This window comes from Anopheles funestus, chromosome 2RL (assembly GCF_943734845.2).
Source record: "Anopheles funestus chromosome 2RL, idAnoFuneDA-416_04, whole genome shotgun sequence".
Classification (NCBI taxonomy): domain Eukaryota; kingdom Metazoa; phylum Arthropoda; class Insecta; order Diptera; family Culicidae; genus Anopheles; species Anopheles funestus.
Genome location: NC_064598.1, coordinates 58,031,126 through 58,057,056, shown reverse-complemented (window position 1 = coordinate 58,057,056; position 25,931 = coordinate 58,031,126). Strand labels below are relative to the sequence as shown.

Sequence of the window (25,931 nt, the reverse complement as noted above, 5' to 3'; positions counted from 1 at the left end):
GGTACTTCGTTCGAGTCGCTGCACGTAGAGCAAAACCTGCTCTGTATCAATCCTTTTGGCGCCAAATTGTTGGTACCATCGGATCGCGGACGCCTGAAACACCACGGTAAATTGCCTCCAAATGTAAGTCTGGGATCGATTCCCGATATTTCCTACTTTGGGGGGTTGTTCCGTAGTTCGGAGCCCTTGTATTTGTTCTTCCTTCCTTCCTTCTTTGTCGATTGGTACTTGGCCACTTCTTTGGTCGTCCTTCGGTCTTCCTTCGGGGCTGCAGCGAGATGCTTGTCGGTTGACGGTATAACGATAACTAACTTAGTTCGGACATGCCGCCGCTTTTATATTGTGCTGGCCATGTCTCGAACTTTCCTATTTCCGTGTTTTTGAACGATTTCGTGTTTGATCCTGTCTGTTTTCGCATATTCTTTTGTTCCCCTAAGTCCTTTGTTACTTGTTCGCACCATATGGCACCCACTAGACAATTTTGCTTGTTCTCGTTATTGACCCTAGATGGCGCTTCTCTGTGTCCTGGCTATTGGCTATTGGTCGCCACAGTACTCCCCTCCTAGAGCGGTGTTACCGGTATCGCAGTGGGATTACAACTCTGCGTTGCGATCTGGTAACTCCGGTCGATACGTTGTCCTCGGTTGTCCGTAATATTGACTGAGGCTGAGTCTGGCTAGTTGGGGTCGCGCTGGATGAAGGCCTACAGGTTGCGGATGGTTGCTCAGGCGATAGTGGATCGACCGTTGGTGTTGCGCGTTGTGAGGTCATCATCGGTTCTTCGAAGGGGCGTGGCTGTTCGGCTGGTGTAGTATCTTCTTCGGTGGTATAAGCGGGTTTCAAGCGGTCGATGGATACGAACGAGGGATGTCCATTCAGCAAAATCTGGAACGATTTTGGGCCTCGTTTGATAATCCGGTACGGTCCTTGATAAGGTGTCGTCAGGGCAGGGCGGACGGTATCGTTGCGTAGAAACACGTGGGAGCATTTGTTTAGGTCGGCGTGTACAAATGCGGTCCGGTTTGAATGCCAGGCGGTTTTCGGCGGACGGATGTTGTTCATCGCTTCTTGTAGTGTTTCGGCGAAGTCCGATTGGTCGGCTGGCGGTGGCTTCTCGGCGAGGAACTCGGCTGGGATGGTGAGTGTCGTACCATAGACCAGCTCGGCAGGTGATGCGTTGATGTCTTCTTTATGGGTGGTTCGTAGTCCCAGCAGGATTAGAGGTAGATGTTCGCTCCATCTCGTTGTGTCTTTGCAGCAGATGGCTGCCTTCAACGTGCGGTGCCAACGCTCAATCAACCCGTTCGCCTGTGGATGATAAGCAGTTGTTCGAATGTGTTTTGTGCCGAGTGTTCGAGTCAGTTCCTTGAACAAGGATGACTCGAATTGTCTGCCTTGGTCTGTGGTGATGTACGATGGCACTCCAAACCGGGCGATCCAATGCTGTAGCAGTGCCGAAACGACAGTTGTCGCGGTAATGTCTGCAATCGGTTCTGCTTCGGGCCAACGGGTGAAACGGTCGATGATGGTCAGACAATAGCGGTTGCCATTGCTGACGGGGAACGGTCCAATGATGTCGACGTTGATGTGCGCGAACCTAGCAGCTGTTGTCGGGTACCGTACCAGTGGGCTCTTCGTATGGCGTCCTACTTTGGCTCGCTGGCAGGCAATGCAGCTTTTTACAAACTCCTGGGTCTCCCGTTTGATGCCCACCCAAACAAATCTTTCTGTCATTAATTTGGCGGTGGCTCTTGCTCCTGGGTGGCTGAGATCGTGGACTGCGTGTAGAAGTGGCTTTCGGAATGTTTCCGTTACGTAAGGGCGAATTATACCTCCAGGACAATCAGCATACAAGGATTTAGTGCTACCGGGAATAGGTGTCTTCTGCAGCTGAAGGTCGGTTGGTGTTTTTCCACTCAGCAAGTCCTGTAGCTCCGTGTCACGGGTTTGTTCTTCGGCTAGCTGCTCGTAGTCGATGGTATGCGACGCGTGTACGGCTTCGATTCGGGATAGAAGGTCGGCGGTGATATTGTCTTCTCCTGCTACGTGCCGAATGTCGTTGGTGAATTGTCCGATGAAATCCAGTTGGCGCGTTCTACGTGGCGATGTGCTATCGTGGGATTGGCGGAAGGCGTAAGTTAGCGGTTTGTGGTCCGTATAAATACGGAATTCACGACCCTCTAACTGATGGCGAAAATGTCGTACGGCGAGGTAGACGGCTGTCAGCTCCCGGTCGTAGGTCGAGTATTTCAGCTGTGCTTTCTCGAACTTTTTCGAGAAGAATCCCAAAGGCTGGAGTTGACCGTTGACGAGTTGATGCAGCACTGCTCCAGCGGCGAAGTCGGAGGCGTCTGTCCAGAGCGATAGCTCTGCGTTGGGAGCGGGATGGGCCAACAGGGTGGCTTGCTTCAGTTGCTCCTTACAGCATTCGAATGCCTCGCTAGCTTCAGGTGTCCAGACTAGCGGTGCTTTATCCTTTTTTTTGTTCCCCGGGGTCATCGCTAACAGGATATTTTGCGTCTTCATGGCGTGGGGCAGGAACCGGCGGTAGTAGTTCACCATGGCTAGGAACCTCTTTAGTTCCATGACGTTGGATGGCTTCTTCATCTGGCTGATGGCAAGAACTCGCTCAGGAAGGGGGCGTATACCTTCGACGTTCACCAGGTGGCCCAGGAAGGTTATTTCGCTGCGGCCAAACTCGCATTTGGCTGGATTTATCGCCAGTTGATGCTCTTCCAAACGCTGGAAAAGTTGGCGCAAATGCTGGTGGTGCTCTTCTTCGGATGATGATGCCACGATCATATCGTCCAGGTAGGGAAAGACGAAATCGAGCCCGCGGAGTACATCGTGGATTAGGCGCTGGAAGGTCTGGGCAGCGTTCCTCAGTCCAAAAGGCATCGTGGTAAATTCAAACAAACCGAACGGGGTGGTGATCGCTGTTTTCGGTATGTCGTCCGGGTGCAATGGAATTTGATGATAGGCCTTGTGCAGATCGATTTTCGAGAAGATTGTCTTTCCCTGCAACTGCATCGTGAAGTCTTGCAGAAAAGGCAATGGATAGCGGTCCGGGATCGTCTGCGCGTTCAGGGTGCGGTAGTCACCGCATGGGCGCCAGGTTCCATCGGCCTTCTTCGTCATATGCAACGGGCTTGCCCAGCAGCTGTGGGAAGGACGGCAAATTCCGAGCTGCACCAAGGACTCGAATTCGGCACGGGCTGCGGTGAACTTCTCGGGCGACAATCTTCGGGGACGAGCAAAGGTTGGTTGTCCCGTTGTTTCGATGCGGTGTGAAATGTTGGTTTGCAAGGGTGTGCCAGGTGCTATCCGTGCGGTCAGGCCAGGAAACTCCTTCAACAGGTTGATGTAGGGGGATGTTCCGTCGCAAACTTTCACGGTGGGCTCCTGTAGATGTCGATCCGTTTCACCGGGCGTTTGTAGGTTGGTAAGGGCGTCTACCAGGCGCTTGCGTCTCAGGTCCACCAAAAGATGAAAATGCTGGAAAAAGTCGGCTCCAATAATAGCTGAGCCCACGTCGGCTATTACAAAATTCCATAAGAATGTTCGGCGTAATCCCAAGTCCAAGGAATAGAGGGTTTCTCCGTAGACTTCGATAGGGGTTTTATTGGCGGCAAATAAACGCATTGACGATGGTTTACCCGGGAAGGAACTGTGATGCCTCGGGATTACCGAAACATCGGCGCCGGTATCGATGAGGAAACGTTGCCTTGAGCGGCGATCCACTACGATGAGGCGATGGCTTGCGGTTGCAAGAGCGTTGACTTCCTTCTTAGTGTCGCTGGCCGTCTGTCAGGATGATGCGTTGGTCCCTTGCGAACGCTGGTGAAACGAACACGGGGCTCGGCAATTTCGCGCATCTTTTCCAAACTTTCGATGGAAGTAGCAAATTTCCTCTACTGTTGGTCGGGCTGGAGAGTTAGCCCAACGGCGGTGAAGTGGTCGAGGATGCGAGCGTGGTCGGGACGGTTCACGGCGATGGTCTTGTCGTAGCACAGCTTCCAAACGTTCACTTAATTGGTTCACTTGTTGAGCAAAGCGATCCATTTCCACGTTTCGCACTTCGGACACATGTTGGTATGGCCCCGTTCGATGGTAAAGGGCGAAGGAATCCATCACTGCGTCGGCTACCTTCACTTTCTCCTCCACGTTGGTGGCAGCAGCGAGGACGGCTGATTGAACGTAGGGCGGCAGACGTCCAATCCAAAGATCGACCAGGGTTAGGTCGGTCATTGCTCCTTTTGCCGTTCGGCGCATTTCTGCTAGCAGCTGGGATGGTTTCCGATCGCCGAGGGTCATCTCCGACAGCAATCGATGTAGGCGGCTTCGTTGCGATTCTTCGAAATACTGGATCAAGGCTCTCTTGGCGGCTTCGTAGCGGTCGGTAGCAGGAACATTTTCCAGGAAATGTCGCACTTCCGGAAGGATGCTTGTTGGGATTTGCGTTTTAAGGATATTAAAACGCTTGGCATCACATTGCGGAGTGAGGTTCCACACATCAAACCAATTTTCTAGAGCGAAGAAAAAGGTATGGATGTCGGAGGTGCTGAGTTCCGGGGGCTTGAGTCGCATGGCGTTCATCGTCTGAACCTCCTGATCGGGTGGCACGGTTGAAAAATCATGCGCGGCGGGAATCTCGATGAGCACTGGCGATGCGGTAGCACCAGTAACCGGGGTGGTTCTGGCGACGGGCGCAGATGGTAGATCGATGATCACGAGCGGTGTGGTGTGACCGGCAGCGGGGTTGGTAACGGAGGCGGAGTTATCGGCAGGTTCACCACGCTGGATCGGGCTGTGCAGCATGGCGATCACGAGGCGTCAGCACGAATGGTCGTCTGCGATGGCTATCACGGCGTTGCGAAGATCGAAGAAGCGACGGGCAAAATGGCGTACAGCGCGGTGCACGGTAGAGATGTTCCGAGTCAGCAGCGGCGTGGGCAGGAACCACGAACCAACGGGCGTTTGTAATGGACGGTGGACGTGACAGTGGTATGGAACACCCGTAGGATTCCTGAAAAGGAATTAACCTGCGGTGCCAGTGGTACGGAACACTCGAGGAATTCCTGAAAAGGAATGAATCCTACGGTGCCAGTTGTACGGTTTGCTGAGAAGAAAATTTGTTAATAATGATGGGCTCGAAAGCCGGCGTCCGCTGAAGGCTCGGTGTCTCGAAGGCAGGAAAGATCACGTCGGGGTCACCAGTTTTGAGGGGTTGTTCCGTAGTTCGGAGCCCTTGTATTTGTTCTTCCTTCCTTCCTTCTTTGTCGATTGGTACTTGGCCACTTCTTTGGTCGTCCTTCGGTCTTCCTTCGGGGCTGCAGCGAGATGCTTGTCGGTTGACGGTATAACGATAAATAACTTAGTTCGGACATGCCGCCGCTTTTATATTGTGCTGGCCATGTCTCGAACTTTCCTATTTCCGTGTTTTTGAACGATTTCGTGTTTGATCCTGTCTGTTTTCGCATATTCTTTTGTTCCCCTAAGTCCTTTGTTACTTGTTCGCACCATATGGCACCCACTAGACAATTTTGCTTGTTCTCGTTATTGACCCTAGATGGCGCTTCTCTGTGTCCTGGCTATTGGCTATTGGTCGCCACACTACCATTACTATCTTTGCAGAAAACACACATGGGCGAGCTGGCGATATCACTCCAGTATATGACTATCATACTTACCCTTGCGCACATCGCGCGAGGATACCCCAACCTTGAAATAATAGTACGGTCTAGATCCTATATATGTGCCAAGCCGTTGAGGAAACAGTCGTCTTCGAGGAAAATACCAGAGCCGCAAAAGGGAGGCAGACAGGGTGTTTTGTGCTGTCCACAATATTGTAATTGTTGTTTGTTTTTTACAGTCCTGTGCAGCCCCCAAGCAACGAGGGACAAGACCGCTATTGGTGTACTCACCATTTTCACCAGTGGGTATAGATATCAGGTGGGCTTATCCCTAACGATTTGACAGCTGCGCTGTAGAAAAATGAATTAAAATTTGACGTTTATGGGTTCGATTTTTGTCAATGTATGTGAGCGAATCCTTTGGAATGTGCTATGTGTGTGAGTGAAAATATATGTATCACAATCGAACCCACAAACTTCTAATTGGTTTTCAATATGTCTACCGCGTCAAAGCTATAAGCCCACTTAGTCTCTTTACCCACTTTGAGCACCACCATCACACAATAGAAATAATATGGACAAAATAAAAATAATACATGTATTCAACAACAAGACGTACAAAAATCAATAGGACTCCGAACCAATCCACAACAACAATAGTAACAAAACCAGCAATAACCACAAACCCCAGAATCACAACCGAGTATGCCCGGGATAAGGCAAAGGACAAGGAGGAAATGCCTTGTGATAATAATGATAATTGTACTGCTTCAGCTCCAGAGGCTGACAATACGGCCGAAGCCGTCATCACGAATTATAAATAAATAAAAAAATAGATCCTATATACCACTAGTCAAAACGAAACAAACTGACAAGCCATAGGCAGTACGGACGAACGAACGCGATGCAAGACACACCAGCGCAGAACAGAACTCGCGAATCGAACAAATACTAGAATTAGCAGGAGCAAGCAAGAGAAAAAAAGAGGATCGACCGCCACACATAGAAAAAAAGTAATGTGGCAACGGCTGTGACAAACTTTTTTGCTTTAAATTTGAAATTGAGCTTTTTGCTAGACATCCGCACGATGACAGCAAAAATCCTGCAGTCCTCCTGCTGTTTGGGCGAAATCGACTGATTTCCGGAACAAATAGCGGCAAAAATTTCGATACACGAAATATAGGTCGAAATTTATGCCGAAACTCATTCCAAACGTCCGATTGGGATTGCTGGTCGGGTACGGCGCTGCTCTGGGATTTGTCGTATACGACGAACGACAAATACAAACGTATGGAGCTGTATGAAGGTGCTCTGTCAAATCCTGTAAAACATGATCATACATCTGTCGTTATACAAATCAATTTGTTTTTTCTATAAACCTCGTAAAACTTGTCGTAGGCACATCTTTCAAAACGTGCATCTTGGTTGTCAAAACAGAACAAATTGTTGCAGTAGAAATTAAATGGACGCAAGTTGTCCAATGTGCATCATTTCTAACTGAATTTTAATTAAAGCGGCCAATCTAGCAAGTTTAGGCAATGGAACTCAGATTTGAGGACGCTTTATTGTTGGTTTTGTATGTTTGATGATTTGATGTTTTTCTTCTTATTATTACGGTTTGACGTTCCTTCTCTGTTTGACAGTTTGTGTGACGACAAATCCTAGTGCACCTATAAAACTTGTCGTTGTCGTTCGTCGTATACGACAAATCCCAGAGCAGCGCCACCCACTTTGGTTACCCGGGTAGAAATCCGCTATAAAATGTCAATTTGAAAACAATGTTAATTGGGTTGGTAAAAACTGAAGTAACACCTTCGATGAATGTATGTTGGTTATATTCCCCGTATGTCATTTGTCAATGTGGTCACCATCAGGCAACCCAGTCTCATTTAGGCCGGCCAATTGAAATCCATGTGGTTTTCGATCGCGTAAACAAAACGATTCTTTGATTGAAATATAGCTTTGCGGTAATTGTAATGGTTAAATTACGTAAAAAATCGATTAAAGCAAAGCCCGCAAATGGAGGTACGGTTTTCATTCTATAATTATTGATATTACTTTGACTTACTGTTAATTTTCTGTTTATGTTTAGCGCGACAATCTTTACGTGGGCTTCGGAAAGATAAAAATAATATATCCGCAGGTGTTAAAGCGAAGAAAATACTTCGCTCTAAAGATTTTAAACATAAAACACAGACGGACAGGGTCGAAGAGATGGAAGAAGCATATGGCAGAAAAGTACTGGCGGAAATGAAAAATCGCGATAATGTAAATCATTTGTTGCCCATAAAAATTAAAGGGAAAGGATTGATCAGTCGATCCGCTCCTAAGCGTGTGTCAAACGAACCTGATATAAGTGCAGCTACAGCTACCGACGATCCATTAGCAAAAGCTGTTACATCCCAGGCGCCTTTAGCCGAACAAGAAGTAGTGTCATTGACCGATATTCTGTTGAAACGGGAAGAGCAAGTTAGAGAAAAGCAATTTTATATAGGAACAGCATGTGCGGCATTATTAGAAAACCCAGAGGCAAGGATTGAAAATGTTAGTTCTTTGCTGGACTTATTGAATGAAACAACCCGCGACGGTTCTATCAACTTCTTAGCTGTTCGTAAAACTGCTTTGATATCTCTGGTTGAGGTATTTAAAGATATTGTCCCAGAATATCGCATTGGAGTCGTTGACAAGGAACAGCAAAAGTGTAAGTCTAATGTTTTCGCTCAAGGTTTTGGGAAGAAGATATTCTATTTTAACTTTTTTTTTACATTTTAGTGAAGAAAGATACGCTTGCTCGTGTTAACTTTGAAAATAAGCTGCTAGCATATTATAAGCAATTATTAAAATACATGGAAACTTTAATAAGTAATTACACCAGAAAAATAAAAAAATCGGAAAAACAATCGATTGAAACGCGCCAACTGCTGGAAATGGCTGTGCAATGCATGTGCGATTTAGTACTAGCACACCCGTATTTCAACTATAGTCCAAATATTATACAAGTACTGGTACTAATGTTGAACAACACAAAAGAAACCATACGCAAAACGGTACACGCTTGCTTCAGCTCTTTATTCAGAACGGATACACGGTTAGATTTAACTCATCATGTAAGTAATTGGGCTAAATTTTCAAATTAAATCAAAAAGTGTGTAAAGAGTTTTTGCTAATGGTTATACAACTTTTCTTTATTTCAGGCTGTGCGTCATATAAATATGCTGATTAAAAAAAAACAGCGAAGTATATTCCCTGAGATGATTTCCTGTTTGAAAAACTTGCAGATTAATCGTATAAACATGAACGACGACGTGTTGTTAGAGCTCAAAAAACAAAAGCTAGAAAAGCAAAAATCATACGTTATCAATATGTCACGAAAAGAACGGAAACGCAAAAAGAAACTTGAGGAGCTTGAAAAAGATATTTTCGAAACAAAGGCGGAGGAAAACAAGCAAGTCGTACGCCGCAAGCTAACTGAAATATCGAAGTTGACGTTCATGATTTACTTCAAAATTCTAAAATGTTATCCTGACTCGAAAGTGCTAAGTGTGACACTGGAAGGATTATCTAAATTTGCACATACAATCAATATCGAATTTTACGCCGATCTAGTTGAGCTATTGAATAATCTTTTGGAAAATGTCGAGTTGGGATATAGAGAGCAACTGCACTGCATTCAAACGGTATTCGTTATACTAAGTGGACAAGGAGAAGTTCTTAACATTGATCCGGCAAGATTCTATTCCCATTTTTACAAGAATTTGCTCTACGTGCATGCAGGTAAGAAGTAAAAAAATCCTATATTGTCATTTTGTACTTAAATTTTCACTCTTCTATAATTGACAGGCAAAAACCATGATGATATGGAGACCATTCTTAAAACTTTGGACATCATTCTGTTCAAACGTCGTAGAAACGTAACGTATCATCGTTATGTGAGCTTCGTAAAGCGTCTTTCAACGCTTTGCCTACAGGTGCTTCCCAATGGTTCTCTTGGTCTTATGTCGTTGATTCGAAGCTGCATCCATATGAACCAAAAACTGGATATCCTGCTCGATACGGAAGCCGTTGTAGGCTCGGGTAAATTTGATCCATTTAATGACGAACCGGAATTTGCTAATGCCAATTGCAGTGCATTATACGAAAGTAGCTGCATGACGCGCCATTATCATCCAACCGTACGCAAAATAATAACTAATATATTAAAAAATTCGGACACCGTGCCCATCAATGCCGGCAGAACACTGTAAGTAGGCGATTGTGATAGAACATATATGTTTGCAAAAAATATTACATCGTTTCCATTTCCATTAGGACCCCCGGCGAGTTTTATACAACCTACGATTGCTCGGAAATGGTGTTTAATCCAGCAATTCCTCATTCAACATCTGTTAAAAATGGTAAAAATTATCGCAACCTAATTGCTACGAAATTATCAGAGAGACAAAAGCTAAGCCATCCATACAACATAAAGGAGATAAGAAGGAATGCTAATTTCAACGATAAGTCAAAAGAATTATATTACGATTACTTTTTAGAATACGTTAAAAAATCTAAAGCATGCTAAAAATATTGTTAATCTAAGGCATCTTATCATTGATGTACCATAATAAAAGATTTATCTCGGTGGATGTAAACGGAAGGTTCTGTTTTACAAAACCTTGTTTTGAGTTCTACTACTAAGAAAATTCTATTGTTCTGTTTTGGTGCAATATATAAATGCAATAATTCTAATTTTCGTTGGTTGTGTTTTACACGCTATTCCAAAGCTTACGGTCTTTGGACATGGATATTCATTGCGATTAAAACATTATCATGGTAGTTATATTGCCGTTGAATGTTTTAAATCAATGAGTCCAACAGCGTTTTGATGTTGGAAAGGTGGAAAACGATTGTAAAGCTTTTGGACCAGCACTATAAAATCTGACAGGATATTCTCTTATTCCTACTTGTTAGTATTTTAATTTTTTTTTAATTTAAACGAACGGTCATCAAATTAAGCATTTCTAATTACTTCCGAAGGATCACACAAATCAGTAAGAAAATATAATACAATCATGAATCCCGAAAAAGTATTATACGAGTATTTTTATTAACATGTGACGCAATATATGTAATAGATATTTATACCTTTTCTAATGCACAGCCCTATTTGTATATGCTTTTGATGCGTTGCACTTTAAAATAATCCACTTTATTTATCCTGAATTAGCTAACACAAAACATTACGGATATAAAAGTTGTCTAAAAATATACTTCTCTACTAAGGCACAACATATGCTTAATGAGCCCCGGTTAAAATCTTCTTTTATTCCCCAAAGTAAATATGTAAATGATACACATGACTATTTAAGATCAAATACCATTATCTATCGTCGCCATATTTGAAAACAGCTCAACATCATCAAAGATATAGCGCTTGACGAGCTAGATGAAAAGAGAAGACAGATATATATGTATATATATATTTTTTCGTTTACGGTGAAACACTTTTGATCCACTTACTGAATTGGTTGCTAACGATTTGTTTCCCAAATTTACCATCATGTGTAATATAAGGTACGCGTTAAAAGCGATGTAGAAGGTACCGAATATGACTAGAAAGTAAAAAAAAATTAAAATGATTTCTTATGCTACTTTAAATCAAACATACCAACGCCAATTAACATAAAAGCAGTCAAATTAACTTGCTGCAGATTTGCAATAATAAAATACAGATTTATGCCAATGACAGTGAAACTAAGTGTGATGGAGATAATCTTCTCTACCCTGCAAAAGTAAAAAAAAATCATTATTACATTTGTTATATACAATTACCCAACGGAAGAAAAAGCCAATATGCAAATTTCCTTACGTGCTGTTCACGAATTCTTTCTTCATGAGTGCTGTTGTTTGTTTAAGAAAATAGGAAATGAGACACATTTAAATTAATGAAAGTTGCTGTTTTTACACGCCGTCGTTCTATTGCCAACTATAAATGAAACATACCCACGCTTGAAGAAAAAGCGACAGTTGGTATCGCTGCAAACGGAAGTTGCAATGCCATAACGGCGTTCAAAATGTCATTCATCTTGGTTAAATCATCTAGCTTGCTGTAGAATGCAACATAAAATGCTGGCATTATTGCAACCGTTCTGGTGAACAATACCCGTTTCCAACGCGCCCATTGCAAATTAAGAAAGCCCTACAAAGGAAGCAATAGTGCGTTTAGTGGAATAAGTAGGATAACTCTTAATGCACGTTAGTGAGATGTACTATACATTACTTCCATAGCAAACTGTCCTGCATAAGTGCCGGTCATGGTGGAACTTTGACCAGCCGCTAATATACCGATTGCCCACACGTACATTGATAGTCCACCGTAAAAGCATCCTAGTACCAAACCACCTTTGTAAATATTAATATCAGCTGTAGCATTATTTGCCGTAAACGCTTGTAGGATATCATCAGAAAATGATGAATTACTGCATCTGTCAATCTGCAAAAGTTAACGAATTATTCAACGAGTATCCGTGATGATTATGCACAACATGCCAGGGGGAGAATGTTATGGAAGAAGAAAAAGAGAGGGTGAGCAACTACTAGTAGTAAGCAACTACTAGTTGTCCGAAAGTTGCTACGAATCGTAATGATATGTTAGATCGGCTATTTATAGTGTTTTTTATCGATTAGCTGCTTTTTACATACCACATCCTGATTTGTCTTTCCGTACAAATCGTGAGCGAAAACAGAAACTACAAACACGTTGATAACAAATGATACAGCAAGCGCTATAGATGCTTCGATAAAATAGTAACGGTTGGCTTTTTTCACCTCTTTCACTTCGTTTCGGTTTATCGCTCGGGACTGAAAGTAAACAAATTAATAGTTAATCGTATTTTTTTTTCAAACTAAATTTGGAAACAACGTGTACCTTAACCAGCGCTGAATGTAAATATAAATTGTGCGGCATGATAACTGCACCGATAATTCCAACTGCTTGTAACAGTGTACCGGGCCGATAGTCGGATGACCAGGGAATGAACATGCCCTTTATTACTTCCATTTGTGGTGTATCACTGATGATGTACTACAAACCAAAAAAACTCTTGTAAAGTAGAACATTTTCCATAACAGCATTCGAATAGTAACTACTTTAATTACCTGGTAACCGAATGATACCGCCATTGTTGTAATAAGAAAACCGAAAAACAGTTCCAACCGTCTCAATTTATACTTGTCCAAAAAGAGAAAGGACATTGTGTCTAATACGGTTATCAATACACCAACGTGCAAAGGTATTCTGTAATGGAATAACCAGAGTTAATGAAAAAAAATTCTTTCAAAATGAACTGAAAAACTATAAATTACCTTTTATATGAGAGAAGATAGATTGCGATTGCCGTACCAATTACTTCCTGCATATCAGAACCAATGATAGCAACTTCTACCATGAGCCAAAGTATCAACCGTGGTACTGTTTTGTATTGTTTATGGCACATCTCCGCTAAATCCAATCCTGTAACGACTCCAATTCTTTGTTTAGCACCGACAGAAACATATTGTTAGTGAATGGAAATAAGTTTGTTCAAAATCGTAACTTAAAAATTCATTGAAAATATGTTACCCACTTCACAGCCAATCGTTGCATCGCTAAACCTAGCAGCGTCGCTCCAAGTAGTACCCATAGCAAACTGTATTTGGCTACAACTCCGCTCTGCAAGTCTGATTCAATGTTTCCCGGGTCCAGATAAGCGATGGACATCAAAAAACCAGGCCCAGTGAACGCCCATAATTCTCGAAAGCTGAAATCACTCTGCAAATTAATAAAGATAGCATATAGTAAGTACGGTCAAACTGATATAATATAAATCATAAGGAAACAAGATCAGTCATTACAGCGCTTCAGTTCATATGTACATGCTGTAAATACTGAATTCAACTATTAGTTGAATTGTACGTCATTCATTTACCATTTGATAAAGATGAATGAAACGAATGATAAATCACGTGTAAAAACTCACATACACTTGCGGTTAACCTATGAATTTAAGAATCTCTGCGGAAAATAGTTAATTTACTGCTCTATTCATACCAAACTGCTTACCGTTTCGGTATCAGTAGCACTGCGCTCTCCTCCATAAAATATGCTTGAAGCATTGTTTAGAGTGGAATCTTCGGAAGGTTCGATTAAACTATTACTAGAACTAGGAGTTGTTGCTGTTGATGAAGTTTGGCTAACAGATTTGTCGCCCACGCTACTACTACGGGGGGAAGTGGATTTGTCGAAATTCATTGCGTTACTTATGGGGTACGCCACCGAAAAAACACCGATTTCCTCTTCTTATCTATTCCAATGACGAAATGGCCACGCAACAATCATAAAGGAATGTCACTGTACCAGGAGTGACGGTGAGATACATTTATTCTACGAAGTAATTTTCACACCCGCTTATTGTTGACATAGTTGTATTGTATATTATAAGATAATTCAACTCGGATTATAACATGAAACGATTTTATAAACTACGTTACTAATCCTTTGGAAATGATTACCACACACTTCACCAAATAATAAACACAAATCAAGTGACAGCTCGAGGACAATGCCAAGTTTAATTCTTGAAACACGATTCAACATTGAGGGTCTGCGAAACGGTGGTCTATTGTACTTTGCAGGGTTACAGCAGCTCATTTTTACCTGTCAATAAATAAAGCTGCGACCATTTTGGTAAATAGCTGTTTCAATAATAATAACCGAGGAAATGAAATGACGGACATTTGTTGAAATAGTCCTTTGCCGAAATGATAAATTCGATTGACACTTGAAAATGATCGGTATACCATGAGAATTCTCTTCTTTTGTGGCCTGCTCACGGTCGAGCACGTCGCGTAGACATGGCCTGGTCGCCAAACCGTTTCCAGGAAACTCGGTCCATACATACAATCAACCAAATATATCAGGCTGTCTACACATGAATCCGCGGACGCCGCGGTCCGCGGAAAACACGTATAACTTGTATACCAGTTGGGTCCGCTCGGCTGTCAAATTCCGCGGTGGGCTGTCAAACCTACCGCGGCGCCTGCTGTTCCGCAGATTTGTTGATGTTCAACAAAACTGTGTTTCCGCGGTGCCGCGGTAGGTTTGACAGCCCATCGCGGAATTTGACAGCCAAGCGGACCCAACTGGTATACAAGTTATACGTGTTTTCCGCGGACCGCGGCGTCCGCGGATTCATGTGTAGACAGCCTCAAATGTCAAACATTTTATCAATATTGTCCACGGTTGTGTTTTGCTGGGTACGTAGTGTAAACGCCGCTAAAGTTTTCTCCATTGCAAAAACTTTTTTTATTTTTATTAAAACTGCCCTCACATAAATTTTCTTAAGAATCTATTATGTAAAACAAATGATCATGCTTCATCGATTAAAAGTATTTTCAGGTTTAATTCATGAATGATCCCTCATGGATATTTCTTAAAGTGATATTTGCCAGTCCATTGTTAGAACCATTGTTACGAATAGCTGCGCTCTTTGCTGTCAGCAAAACAGCATCGACAGAGGAATGTATCGAACACTGGAATAGCACGAATAATTTAATTGTCCTACAAGTTTCAGAAAGAGTTTTGATACGTGACCCATCAAGTTGATTATTTTTTTGTTTTTATTTTGTTTAATTGTAAATACAGTTGCTAATTTCGTTCGAATTTGTGAGGAAAGTAAAGACATCTATACCAGTGGTGTTCAAATATGGTGGACAAGTTAGGTGAGTTTATTTAGCTGGATTCAACATTGTCATGATTTTTCTTTGTGTATGAACAGTTCGTGCTACGTGAATGCAGAATATAGCTATATTCAGGTCATTATATGCATTGAAATAGAAATTATGGGTAATAGTTTAGAATCAACGCAACAACAATTAGCCTGCATGTTGCTGTATAGAATGGTAATGACGATGATGGTATTAAAATGATTCATACACAGTTTGCTGTGCCAGGGCTCATGAATCGCGTGATAATAATATGATACTTTATATTTGTCAACAAATTAACGAAGTAAAAATAGAAAGTTCTGCACTGGTTAAAGCAATAATGCGATTCGTTTGTAGCTAAAATAAGGATTACATGTTTTTATAAAAAAGATTAATTGTGTCCACAATTATAGGTTTGAGTTATTCTTTTACTTGTTTAATACGGAAAAGTATTTGATTTTAAGTGTTCTAGCTTCTGCATTTATGTTTTTTCCTAGATATAAAACAATCTAACAATTAATTATATTCCATTTCCCTTCCTAATGTGAAAAGTTAACAGCGAAGCCAATGCTCGACGGATACAAATGGTTGAAAACTGTTTCGGAACATCTGGGCAGCAGTTGCTTGTTCCTGGGCGTGTACTAGTAGGCGAAGGGGTCCTTACAAAAATGTGTCGCAAACGTCCTAAAGCACGACAATTTTTCTTGTTTAATGACATTTTGGTGTATGGCAACATTGTTATTGGCAAGAAAAAATACAACAAACAACACTTAATTCCCCTTGAGGAAGTTCAGTTGCAGGCGCTGGAAGATAATGGTCGTAAGTTTTTTTTGTTCTTTTATGAGGAAATAAGTTTTAGAACGTAATTTTAGAACTAATATCCACTGCTTACGCATCATTGCTCCTCGCATTCTCTTTCCGGTGCAGAGTATAGAAATGGTTGGCTGATACGTACGGCTACCAAATCTTTCGCAGTCTACGCTGCGACCCAAACAGAAAAACAAGAATGGATGGCACACATCAACAAGTGCATCGAAGATTTATTGCGCAAAAGTATGCTTCGAACGCTAGGGTAAAGATGTAGAAGGATTTTCTTATCAGAATTTTTTTTATTCATAACAGGCGGCAAAAAACCAGTCGAAACGCATGCTGCGGTATGGGTTCCAGACAGCGAAGCAACCATCTGCATGCATTGTAAAAAGACTCAGTTCACTATGATCAACAGAAGGGTGCGTAAACAAAGCAGAATGTATTCATGTTTGTTATGAATCATTCGAATACGTACTACAGCTGCAATTCGTTGGAAAACGAATTTTGTCATGCTTTAGAGTACATGGAAGGTTATTGATAATTATGTGTCATTTCGGTTTTCCATAGCATCACTGTCGAAATTGCGGAGCCGTTGTATGCGGTCCATGCTCGTCGAAAAAGTTTATGCTTCCCGGGCAGAGTAATAAACCTCTGCGCGTATGTCTCGATTGCTACGACAACCTCAAGTCTATGAAGCGCGATGGAGTAAGTAATGACGATCATGTTAAGTGTGTGCAACATTCTACATAATGTGTTATTTTTACAGAACAAAGCACTTGCCGGTAACAACAACAAACCAGCAAACTCTACTGAAAGCTCGGGCGAGGATGATTCAGGAGATGACGAGGAAACTCTTAAGGATAATGTGACACACGATGAAGTAAGTATTGAATGGATGGCATAGCGCAGGAAAACTTTGGCCTTTTGAAACACACACAAGTATTGCATAGTATAGTTACGTGTTTTTTAGTGTGTGTGAATCTTAAACACGAGGAATTATATATCTCAAATACGTATAATGCGTATCTTTTCTAACTGTATTTATTCTCTTCTCTCTATCTTTTACTAACTTTTATGAATTCGTTGGGATCACGGATTGTTCTGCAATTCAGAATTTTACGATGCATTACGCACATGCAGCGTTATGTGTGTAATAAATATAAGAAATCAATGAGGAACAACGTTTTGAAGTATATGAAAAACGTAAAGAAAAGGTTGTACATTATTATTTCTATTTCTGCTGTAACTCTCCTGAAAGTTCAAAAGGTTAGATTTGTACGATACAGATAAGACGTAATTATTTACGTATTAATTTTGTGATTTGTGATGTTTTTGGTTTGTTGCAGTAATGTAGAGATTGTTTTTTTCATTGTTTGAGTTAATAAACCATTTCGTCTACTTGTTAATTTAGTTGGCTAAATTGAATAATCAGTTGTTTAAATAGGTAGTTTAATCTATTTCAACATTTTGATTCTAGAACTTATCGTACAAAACCGTGTGCCAAATAATTATTTTCGCACCGTTAAACAAGGAAATTTGTCGTCGTCCCTTGTTTGACCGTTTTTAACAAGTGTCCATTTCGTGTTATTTGTGAACTGCTTGCATTTTATGTTTTCCAAGCGTTGTTTTTAAAATTGTTTTATATTTTATGTGGATACAACTTTTTCTTTAAATTATATTTGCTTACCAAATCTGACTAAAAGTTTATAGAAAGTTATGGGAAGTTATGGAAAGTAGACGTGAAGATAGAAGCAGTAACTAAAGAAAAGTAAGAATGAAGAAATACTAGTATGGTTTATAAAGTTTTTTTTTACTGCGTACCATTGGTTTGTGAATTTTTTACTTTCTATTTGTTTTTAGCTGAAGGTTGCATGTTATGGGAAAAAAAGAAAGATTTTTTTTTGTTGTAGGTATACGGTTTTATCACACATTCATTATTTTTTATGTATACAGTTCTATCCCACATTCACTATTGTTCAACATTAAAGTATGGCTATTTGATGTATTCCTATATGTTTACAGATATTTTACAAATGAAATTGTTTGTCTGCTTGCAAACCTTGTCTGCTCTGCTTCTCAATCTTTTAATGTTTAACCAATCAATGTTCGTGCAAAATTTTATAATTATTAATTTACGTTTTGTTACTCAACTAATACCCTTCGTTTTTAATTATACGTGGCTCGACGATTAAGTACAAGTATAATGAGATCAACAATTGCAAATTCAATTCCGACGCGCAGTTAACGAGTGTGAGTTTCAATGTGTAAGCTCTAGTCAAGCTCAAGATCCCACCGTTACTAATGGTCCAATATCAATTGACTTTATGTTGTATGTGATGTATATTTATAGATAAATTATTACTGCATGCGCCCTAATTATTTAAAATCAATTGCTAGTGCTAGCACAAGCTAGAGTGAAAAATTTAATAAAAAAAAAAATTCATATTAACGTAAGAGGGTTCTTGAGCAAGGGAAATCGTGGAAGTATAAACACATTTTTTGCTACAAAATCCAAGAAAAAAAGATACATTGTATCCAAAAAAGCAAGTCTGTGGACCGAGCCACACATCCATGTTTTAAACATTATGTACCTAAGTGCATTGAATAACGGTTGAACTGGTCGAGCTAGTTTTGATCACCTATGGATCAAAAATGTATTTCATAATGCAGAACTGTTTATAGTACCTATCAACTCCTACAAAGGATCAAAAGCCATAAATGAGGGGGCTCATAAAAATGTATGATGATTAACCTTCTATCGCTAGAATACAAACAAAAAAAATATGTTGACACATCAATTTTGAGTGTTTCACAATTTGTTTGAGCAATCGTATAATTTAAATGAAATTTTGATGTATTGTGTTTTTTTAATTAATATTTTTTTGTTTATTTGTTCGTTTTCAGCCCAAATTTTACGCCGATGGTAAACTTGAAAAATAATAATGTAAGTGCTTTAATGAATCCTTCATAGCGTAATGCTGGCGTTCGAGCTAATAAAGTAAAAACTTTCTGGAGAACAAGTGGTATTGCATCAAATAATCGTACATTCAGCAGAACATGAAACAGACACCAATTTCATTTTGATGTATAACCTTATATTCATTTTAGTAATGGTAAAATACATTGGGTACCCTATTATATATATGATATTCTTTTACAATTACAATGAATGATTAGCTTGAAACAACAACAGAAAGATTATTTTCTCTTGATTTATTTAAGTTATAGAAAAAGTTATAAAAATCAAAATATTTAGATATTTCCGTAACTTGTATCATGCTGTTTCTTGAACATGAAATATATTTTACTTTTGTCCAATTATGTCGTATAAATTATGTGTTTTTATTTCAAAGATTGTTTGGTATAATCCGTAGAGTTTTAAAAGCAAAAAGTACATTTTCGTTAATGCACTAATAAAAAAGTACCTATGCTAAAGCTTTTTTCCCCAGTATTCTCATGTTCTGTATTGGGTCAGATAATGAAACCTTTTTCATTCTCAAAAGGAAGCTGATTCTAAACTAGCTAAGCTTTCTGAGCTGCAACACTGATAGCTTTGCAAATGCATGAATGCAAAACTTTCAGTGTGTTAGATGATATATAGTCTATAAGATAAATGTGATATATAGTGTACATGATAAAATTGGTAGAGTTGGTAAACAAAAAATAAATAACAAATTTACCCGTAACGTCCAATTTCATGACACTTACACTTTTTTTATTTCAAGCAACGTTTACAACCCCCACACTTTAATAGAACTCGCCAATTAGAGTTAGCCGATGAAGATAAGGTTGTGCGCGACACAGTAGCAGCTCGTGCTGCTTTTCATCTTTGGTCGGCGATGGTGCCGATGCGTTGTATTTACTACTTTCTTCTTCTAACATACGCTTTCTGATCAAGTGTTGATAAAATTTTTCACGATCAAACTTAGATCTTTTCGTATCATGCTGGCCGACGGTTGTGTGAAACATGCTCTGCACGAGTTTTAATAGCGTTGCCATTGTTTTATCTTCCTCATTTTCATTATTGCCATCCTTGGTTGACGTTAGTGTTGATTTTACCATAATATTGCAAGAATCTTCTTTCAATGCAGATGATTCTTCCTTCATAGGGTCTGATCCAAAAATGATGTAATTAGATTTGTCTCTACTGCTGCTGCTGCATTTCGTTTCCTTCGGTGCAATGATTGACGATGGTTCCGCAATTTCACCCGATACAGATGAAAGAACATGACTAGCATCATCTACTATTTGCGATGATTCTGTATAGTGTAACATCGAAGATGATTTCATATCTTTGCTTGAAATGGGTACGGTTGATGAGATAGTTTTGATCTTAATATCACTGGGAATACTCTCTACTTTTTCCACATCACGATTCATAGTGCCGGTAGGAAGACTTATGGTGGTCATTCTATCAACAACGGGTTTTGTTCCAACGTCCGAATTCGTAGCAAATGTTGGTTCTTTACGTATGGAGCGATTCCATAATTGTTGTACATTTTCCTTTTGCTGTGATTGAACCATTTTCCGTTGACCTTTCGAAAGAAACAGTTCGCCTCGCGGGGAATTGTTTTTGTTTTGATTTGCGGATGTCCGGTCAGCAAAAATGTTGCCATGAATTGCTTCACAGCACCGCAGTGCCGTTGGATCGATTGGATGGGCTTCCGTGTTGAAAATGTATCCCCCAGCACCTACGACACATTCGTACATTTCATCTTTATCATCTTCGTTGTGCACTACATTAATAACATTGCCAATGCTCCCATCATTGTGCAGCACATTATTTGGATCAAACAATAGGTACAGATATTTGGTAGTTTCGGCCAAAAAAAACGATTCCATACGATCCTCTTGTTGGTGCGTCAGAACGTTCCGTATCGTCGCGTAGCCACATGCCGTCTTGGCGCTATACTCGATGCTTTCAAGGATGTTTTCGCCTACCTCCAGTAGGAATGGATCGCCGGTAGCACGATACAGATACATTACCGATTCAATTAGCTCTGGCCGCAGGGGATAATTTTCACGATTTGCACCAGCTTCTCCGGTGGGAATATTGTAAAATTCCGGTAGAAATCCATACTGACGCCAAACGGACTGGTAGTTGTGCAGTACACGTAGCGCTTCCTTTGTATTGCCATACAAACTAAGTAAACCTGGCCAGTATGCTTCGAGTGACTGAAATACGGGTAGCGTGATCTGACCTTTGCTCATGCTAACCCAAACGTACCAATCTTCTCGTTTCAAATAGCGATCAATCGCTGCCTTACTTTCGAGGAATTTGCCCATCAGCTCAGGTCGTTCGAGCAGGATTGATCCTTTTACTAAATATTCAAAATATGAATCCACCCCAGCACCAATGCCGGCATCCTGTGCTATCCAGCGACCAGTTTGTACATCGATATGATTTCCATACAATCCTATTGGGGAGCGGTGTTTGTACAGTGCGGACAGAGCATTCATTGCAACATCTTCGTATACGGAATTTCCTGTCAGTCTGCTGAGGGTGCCAAATTCCAGTATAAAAGTTCCGATACCCGCAGTACAGGTGACCGATGTTTCTCCATATGGTACACCGTGGCGCAAATTTACCGTGCCGTACGGCATGCCCGTAGCGGTATCGAATGCCGGCAATAAACGCTGCGCAACATCCTGTGCCATTTCCAATAGTGGACCTTCACAGGGCCAACCTGGTTTAACTAATCCCATGGATGCCAGATCGGCATGATAAGAAAGTAAATGGGCCGACAAAAGTCCACCAATTATGCGAATATTTGTTTCGAACACTGATACGTTGATGTCTGCATCAAATGATCTATCTTGCAAAAGTTGTACCACACGGCCAAACTCAGTGTAGTTACCCATGACTGCTAATGTATCGAGTGCGTCAATCAATGTTAGCGAATAACTACCCCAAGTGTCAATAGCATCGCAGGATAAAGGCCGCAACTCGTCGTATGGAGCACCATACTGCAGATAACCATCGTACGCATGATGAAACATTTGACGGACTCGTTCGCTGGAAAGATGGCATGTAAAATAGGATCACTTCGTGTTGCCTTACATCTTTTACGACTATGGGTCGAGTGTTACCGCATACGATGCATATCAGTAGCTGCATATTTCCTCAAAGCTTGCACTTCCGAAACAGATTGGAAAATCCATCCTGCAGTACAGCACCATACTAAAACCATCAGTAACGATTGAGGACAATTAAAGCGTATGATGCTCCGTGATACATTTGTGATACGTGAGCACCTTGTTTTCGATTCTAGTATTACTTTCATTGAAATGAAGCTACAATTAGCACTATCTTAAATAAAACCTATATTTCTATCACTGAAGCAAGCCTGTTCTCTGTTTGTTTACATTTGTTTGAAACGAACTCAAACTCATGTTGACATGTTATCGAATACCCAATATGCATGTCAGAATAGAATAAGACCGGTCTACACGGCAAACCGGCGAGACCGCCCCAGTGAGGCAGCCCGGTGTGCAGAGAGCGAGAGAAACGGACCAAAAAATGGTGGGAGAAATGGTCCGAAGCGCCATGTAAAAAATGGTCCGAAGGAAGACATGGTCGGACCATTTCCTATGTGCTAGCATAGGGCAAAAAAGAGAAACGGACCATTCCTAGCATTCCATTGCAGAGTGCGCTCTCCGTATTTTTGTCGTTGTGTGCGTGTAGGTTCAAGCAGTGATCTTCGGTTCCACGTACGAATGATGCCGAAGAGGATGACGAAAACACGATCCTTCGCTGCACATAGGAATACAGTGCATACGATACGGGCAAAACCCACAAGAAGAAGAAGACACAATCCTTCACTGCATGTACGAATGGGGTGAGCGAACGGCGAACGACGCCAGCAAGAAGCACAAAAGGAAGACAAAAACACGAGCATGTACTGCATAGAACCGCAGTGCCTGCGCGTACAGGATATTTGACATCATTTTTCACCAAATCAAATGCGAAAACTAATTTGCGGCTTGTTGATCGTACGGCACAAGATCAACCAGAACAATAATCACTATTTCACACACAACACACAACACCAACTGTATTCATCGGCGTGTAAAAAAGCGAAGAAATTTCCACAACATGTACCGAAAGTTTTTTTCCTCACTTCAATTCAATGCGCTTGCCGAAGCAAGCACGGAGTGAAGGGAAAAAACTAACACCACACGTTAATGGCTTGAAAAGACATACAAATTCTAATTAAATCGCAACACTTGTTTAAATACTGCACTGCACAAAGCTAAAGCGCACATTTCCAATCCTCCGCGCAGCATACACGCACAGATTCAAAAATTTTTAAGTCCCACAACACGTCCGACCTGGACTTAGCGCACAGCAAACTGAGCCTTTATCTATGTGGGTTTTACGCTAGAGGAAAGAGGGAGGATGAACAGTTCAGGACGAGATGCAAATAATTCTACCTTGAGCAAACTCTGTCGGTTTACACATACAATCAAAGAACCCTTCTTTTTACACAGATCCGCTCTCAAAATAGTCAAGTTTTGGAGAGAAAAACCGTAGCGACCAACTTTGTCCTAAACTTTTACCGAAACTACACGTCAACGGACCAAAATGGTCCGTTCGTCTCGCTCTCTGCACACCGGGAGCGTTCTGCTAATTTACCCATTCGAGTAGTTTTCTTCGGCAAGCTTCCCAAGTAGAAATTGACAAGCGCAATATAGGCCCAAGGGAGTGTAAAAGGTAAAAATTTGCTCGAATCGTGAGATGGAAGAAATTTTGCCGTAAGAAAGAGCAGGACGGCGATAAAAGTATATGCTGGTATTGGTAAACGTCACAATCCTATGGATGCATTTTCAAAACAAAAACACATCGTATTTCCTAACGAATATAGGCTGAACGCCTTTTCAAATCTCCTTCGTGTTTTGAGTGTTTTGTGGCTATGGCTTTTATGAATAGTACAAATCGTTCAAATGAAAGTACAGAGTCATTCTCACGTGCTGAAGTTAATTTGGGACAGTTTTAAAAGAAATCAGCAGCAAATAAGCCAGCAGGAATTTAGAAGGACTAGGTAAGATGCATTTCTTTGCGTTCATGTGTTGCGTTTATTTAGTAGTAGTAAAAAATAAACCACACGACGACGAGCGTATAATTGAACGTATAAAACTTCTATCTTTTAGCAAATTGGATAGTCGGATACAGTGCTTAAATCGGAAGTACAGGACAGCGTGCTAGAGGGTGAATAGATATAAGAAAAGGAGTGTTTTTGGAAGAACGATGCTTGGAATCAATCCGGAACGAAGGAAGGAGGGTAAATATTCTTGGGCTGATAGTATATAGGCTAGAATAGGCTAAAGACATTGGATTATCTCTAAAATTTAATAGTTCAACTGAAATTGAAAGATATGTTGCTTTTAACTTTAATATTAATAATATTTGTTTTCTTTGCTTTGCTCTTCTTTGCCGGGACGAGTAGAAAAACAGTTGATAACTGTTGTAGGATGGCCGTTGAGAGCTTGCAAAATGTTCTTCGATATTGTTCTCGCGTATATTTTAATTAAAAGAATGTTGATTAGGCTAAAGTCTGAAACAAGACCCCCCCCCCCCCACTCACGGTCACTCATCTGCGTGTCAATTTTTCGTACAGGGTGGTTCGGAGACTATGCAATGTGGCCTGAATTTTATTTTTTTTACAATTACTATTAAATTGTAAGGAGGTTTTCGCATAGTGAAAAGTGATTTATTCATCGAGGAACCAAGTTCCATACGCTGTTTGTGAAACCGTAAAATTTTCCTCATTTTTGGCCCAACTTTGCCCCATAGCTCCGCCGGTATCCAAGATATCGCCAAACTTTCTTCTGGCCATGGCTAGATGGCACTTGTGGCTAGATTTCGTCCATGCACCACTAATCGCTACCATGTCTGTGGCCGGAGCTATTCGCGAAAGCTCCAACGGATCGCCAATCTTTGACCTGTGGTCGATAGATGGCACCAATTGCTACATTTTCTTCTTCGACGGCCATGCCCTCAGGTGTCTGTGTCTCGAAACATAATTAAAAAACACCCAACCGATTTCGAACCACCCTGCACGAAAAAAAGTCACTCAAATGAGTGCCCGTGAGTGGGGGGGGAGGGGTCGTGTTTCAGACTTTAGCCACCATGTCTGTGGCCGGAGCTATTCGCGAAAGCTCCAACGAATCGCCAATCTTTGACCTGTGGTCGATAGATGGCACCAATTGCTACATTTTCTTCTTGGACGGCCATGCCCTCAGGTGTCTGTGTCTCGAAACATAATTAAAAAACACGCAACCGATTTCGAACCACCCTGCACGAAAAAAAGTCACTCAAATGAGTGCCCGTGAGTGGGGGGGGGTCGTGTTTCAGACTTTAGCCAAAAGATTTTTGGCTAAAGTCTGAAACACGACCCCCCCCCACTCACGGTCACTCATCTGCGTGTCAATTTTTCGTACAGGGTGGTTCGGAGACTATGCAATGTGGCCTGAATTTGATTTTTTTTACAATTACTATTAAATTGTAAGGAGGTTTTCGCGTAGTGAAAAGTGATTTATTCATCGAGGAACCAAGTTCCATACGCTGTTTGTGAAACCGTAAAATATTCCTCATTTTTGGCCCAACTTTGCCCCATAGCTCCGCCGGTATCCAAGATATCGCCAAACTTTCTTCTGGCCATGGCTAGATGGCACTTGTGGCTACATTTCGTCCATGCACCACTAATCGCTACCATGTCTGTGGCCGGAGCTATTCGCGAAAGCTCCAACGGATCGCCAATCTTT

The 25,931-nt window shown here is 41.2% G+C and overlaps 5 protein-coding genes and 1 long non-coding RNA gene across 7 annotated transcripts; 3 read left to right on the top strand and 3 right to left on the bottom strand.

Moving 5' to 3' along the window:
* Positions 1–3,807: 3,807 nt before the first annotated feature.
* LOC125774915 (uncharacterized) lies at positions 3,808–4,818 on the bottom strand. The gene has a single exon (XM_049445285.1). The coding sequence runs from the start codon at positions 4,816–4,818 to the stop codon at positions 3,808–3,810; it is 1,011 nt and encodes a 336-aa protein (XP_049301242.1).
* Positions 4,819–7,487: 2,669 nt separating this feature from the next.
* LOC125762960 (nucleolar complex protein 3 homolog) lies at positions 7,488–10,696 on the top strand. Its single transcript, XM_049425622.1, has 6 exons — positions 7,488–7,658; positions 7,726–8,334; positions 8,406–8,740; positions 8,828–9,407; positions 9,474–9,873; positions 9,942–10,696. The coding sequence occupies exons 1-6, from the start codon at positions 7,610–7,612 to the stop codon at positions 10,192–10,194; spliced, it is 2,226 nt and encodes a 741-aa protein (XP_049281579.1). The 5' UTR covers positions 7,488–7,609; the 3' UTR covers positions 10,195–10,696.
* Positions 10,665–14,225, bottom strand: LOC125762964 (protein Malvolio). Its single transcript, XM_049425629.1, has 12 exons — positions 13,714–14,225; positions 13,238–13,422; positions 12,978–13,142; positions 12,771–12,909; positions 12,541–12,696; positions 12,315–12,473; positions 11,893–12,105; positions 11,616–11,811; positions 11,482–11,512; positions 11,281–11,396; positions 11,133–11,224; positions 10,665–11,054 (listed from the first exon to the last, which is right to left on the bottom strand). The coding sequence occupies exons 1-12, from the start codon at positions 13,900–13,902 to the stop codon at positions 10,983–10,985; spliced, it is 1,713 nt and encodes a 570-aa protein (XP_049281586.1). The 5' UTR covers positions 13,903–14,225; the 3' UTR covers positions 10,665–10,982.
* Positions 14,226–15,131: 906 nt separating this feature from the next.
* Positions 15,132–19,498, top strand: LOC125762970 (pleckstrin homology domain-containing family F member 1 homolog). Of its 2 annotated transcripts, XR_007418284.1 has the most exons (8): positions 15,132–15,371; positions 15,909–16,175; positions 16,284–16,409; positions 16,479–16,585; positions 16,734–16,871; positions 16,933–17,046; positions 17,279–17,432; positions 19,071–19,498. XR_007418284.1 is itself a non-coding variant. In XM_049425645.1 (7 exons), exons 1-7 carry the CDS (start codon positions 15,356–15,358, stop codon positions 19,104–19,106), a joined length of 804 nt encoding a protein of 267 aa, XP_049281602.1. In that variant the 5' UTR covers positions 15,133–15,355; the 3' UTR covers positions 19,107–19,498. The 2 variants fall into 2 exon arrangements, 1 of the variants encoding a protein (XP_049281602.1); XM_049425645.1 differs by lacking the exon at positions 17,279–17,432 and having other exon boundaries at positions 15,133–15,371.
* A 356-nt stretch (positions 19,499–19,854) lies between these two features.
* LOC125762957 (ER degradation-enhancing alpha-mannosidase-like protein 2) lies at positions 19,855–22,551 on the bottom strand. Its single transcript, XM_049425620.1, has 2 exons — positions 22,257–22,551; positions 19,855–22,182 (listed from the first exon to the last, which is right to left on the bottom strand). The coding sequence occupies exons 1-2, from the start codon at positions 22,448–22,450 to the stop codon at positions 19,914–19,916; spliced, it is 2,463 nt and encodes an 820-aa protein (XP_049281577.1). The 5' UTR covers positions 22,451–22,551; the 3' UTR covers positions 19,855–19,913.
* A 1,236-nt stretch (positions 22,552–23,787) lies between these two features.
* Positions 23,788–25,498, top strand: LOC125762977 (uncharacterized). The gene is made up of 3 exons (XR_007418290.1): positions 23,788–24,208; positions 24,318–25,168; positions 25,410–25,498. It is a non-coding gene; the product is annotated as an uncharacterized LOC125762977 (long non-coding RNA).
* Positions 25,499–25,931: the final 433 nt, after the last annotated feature.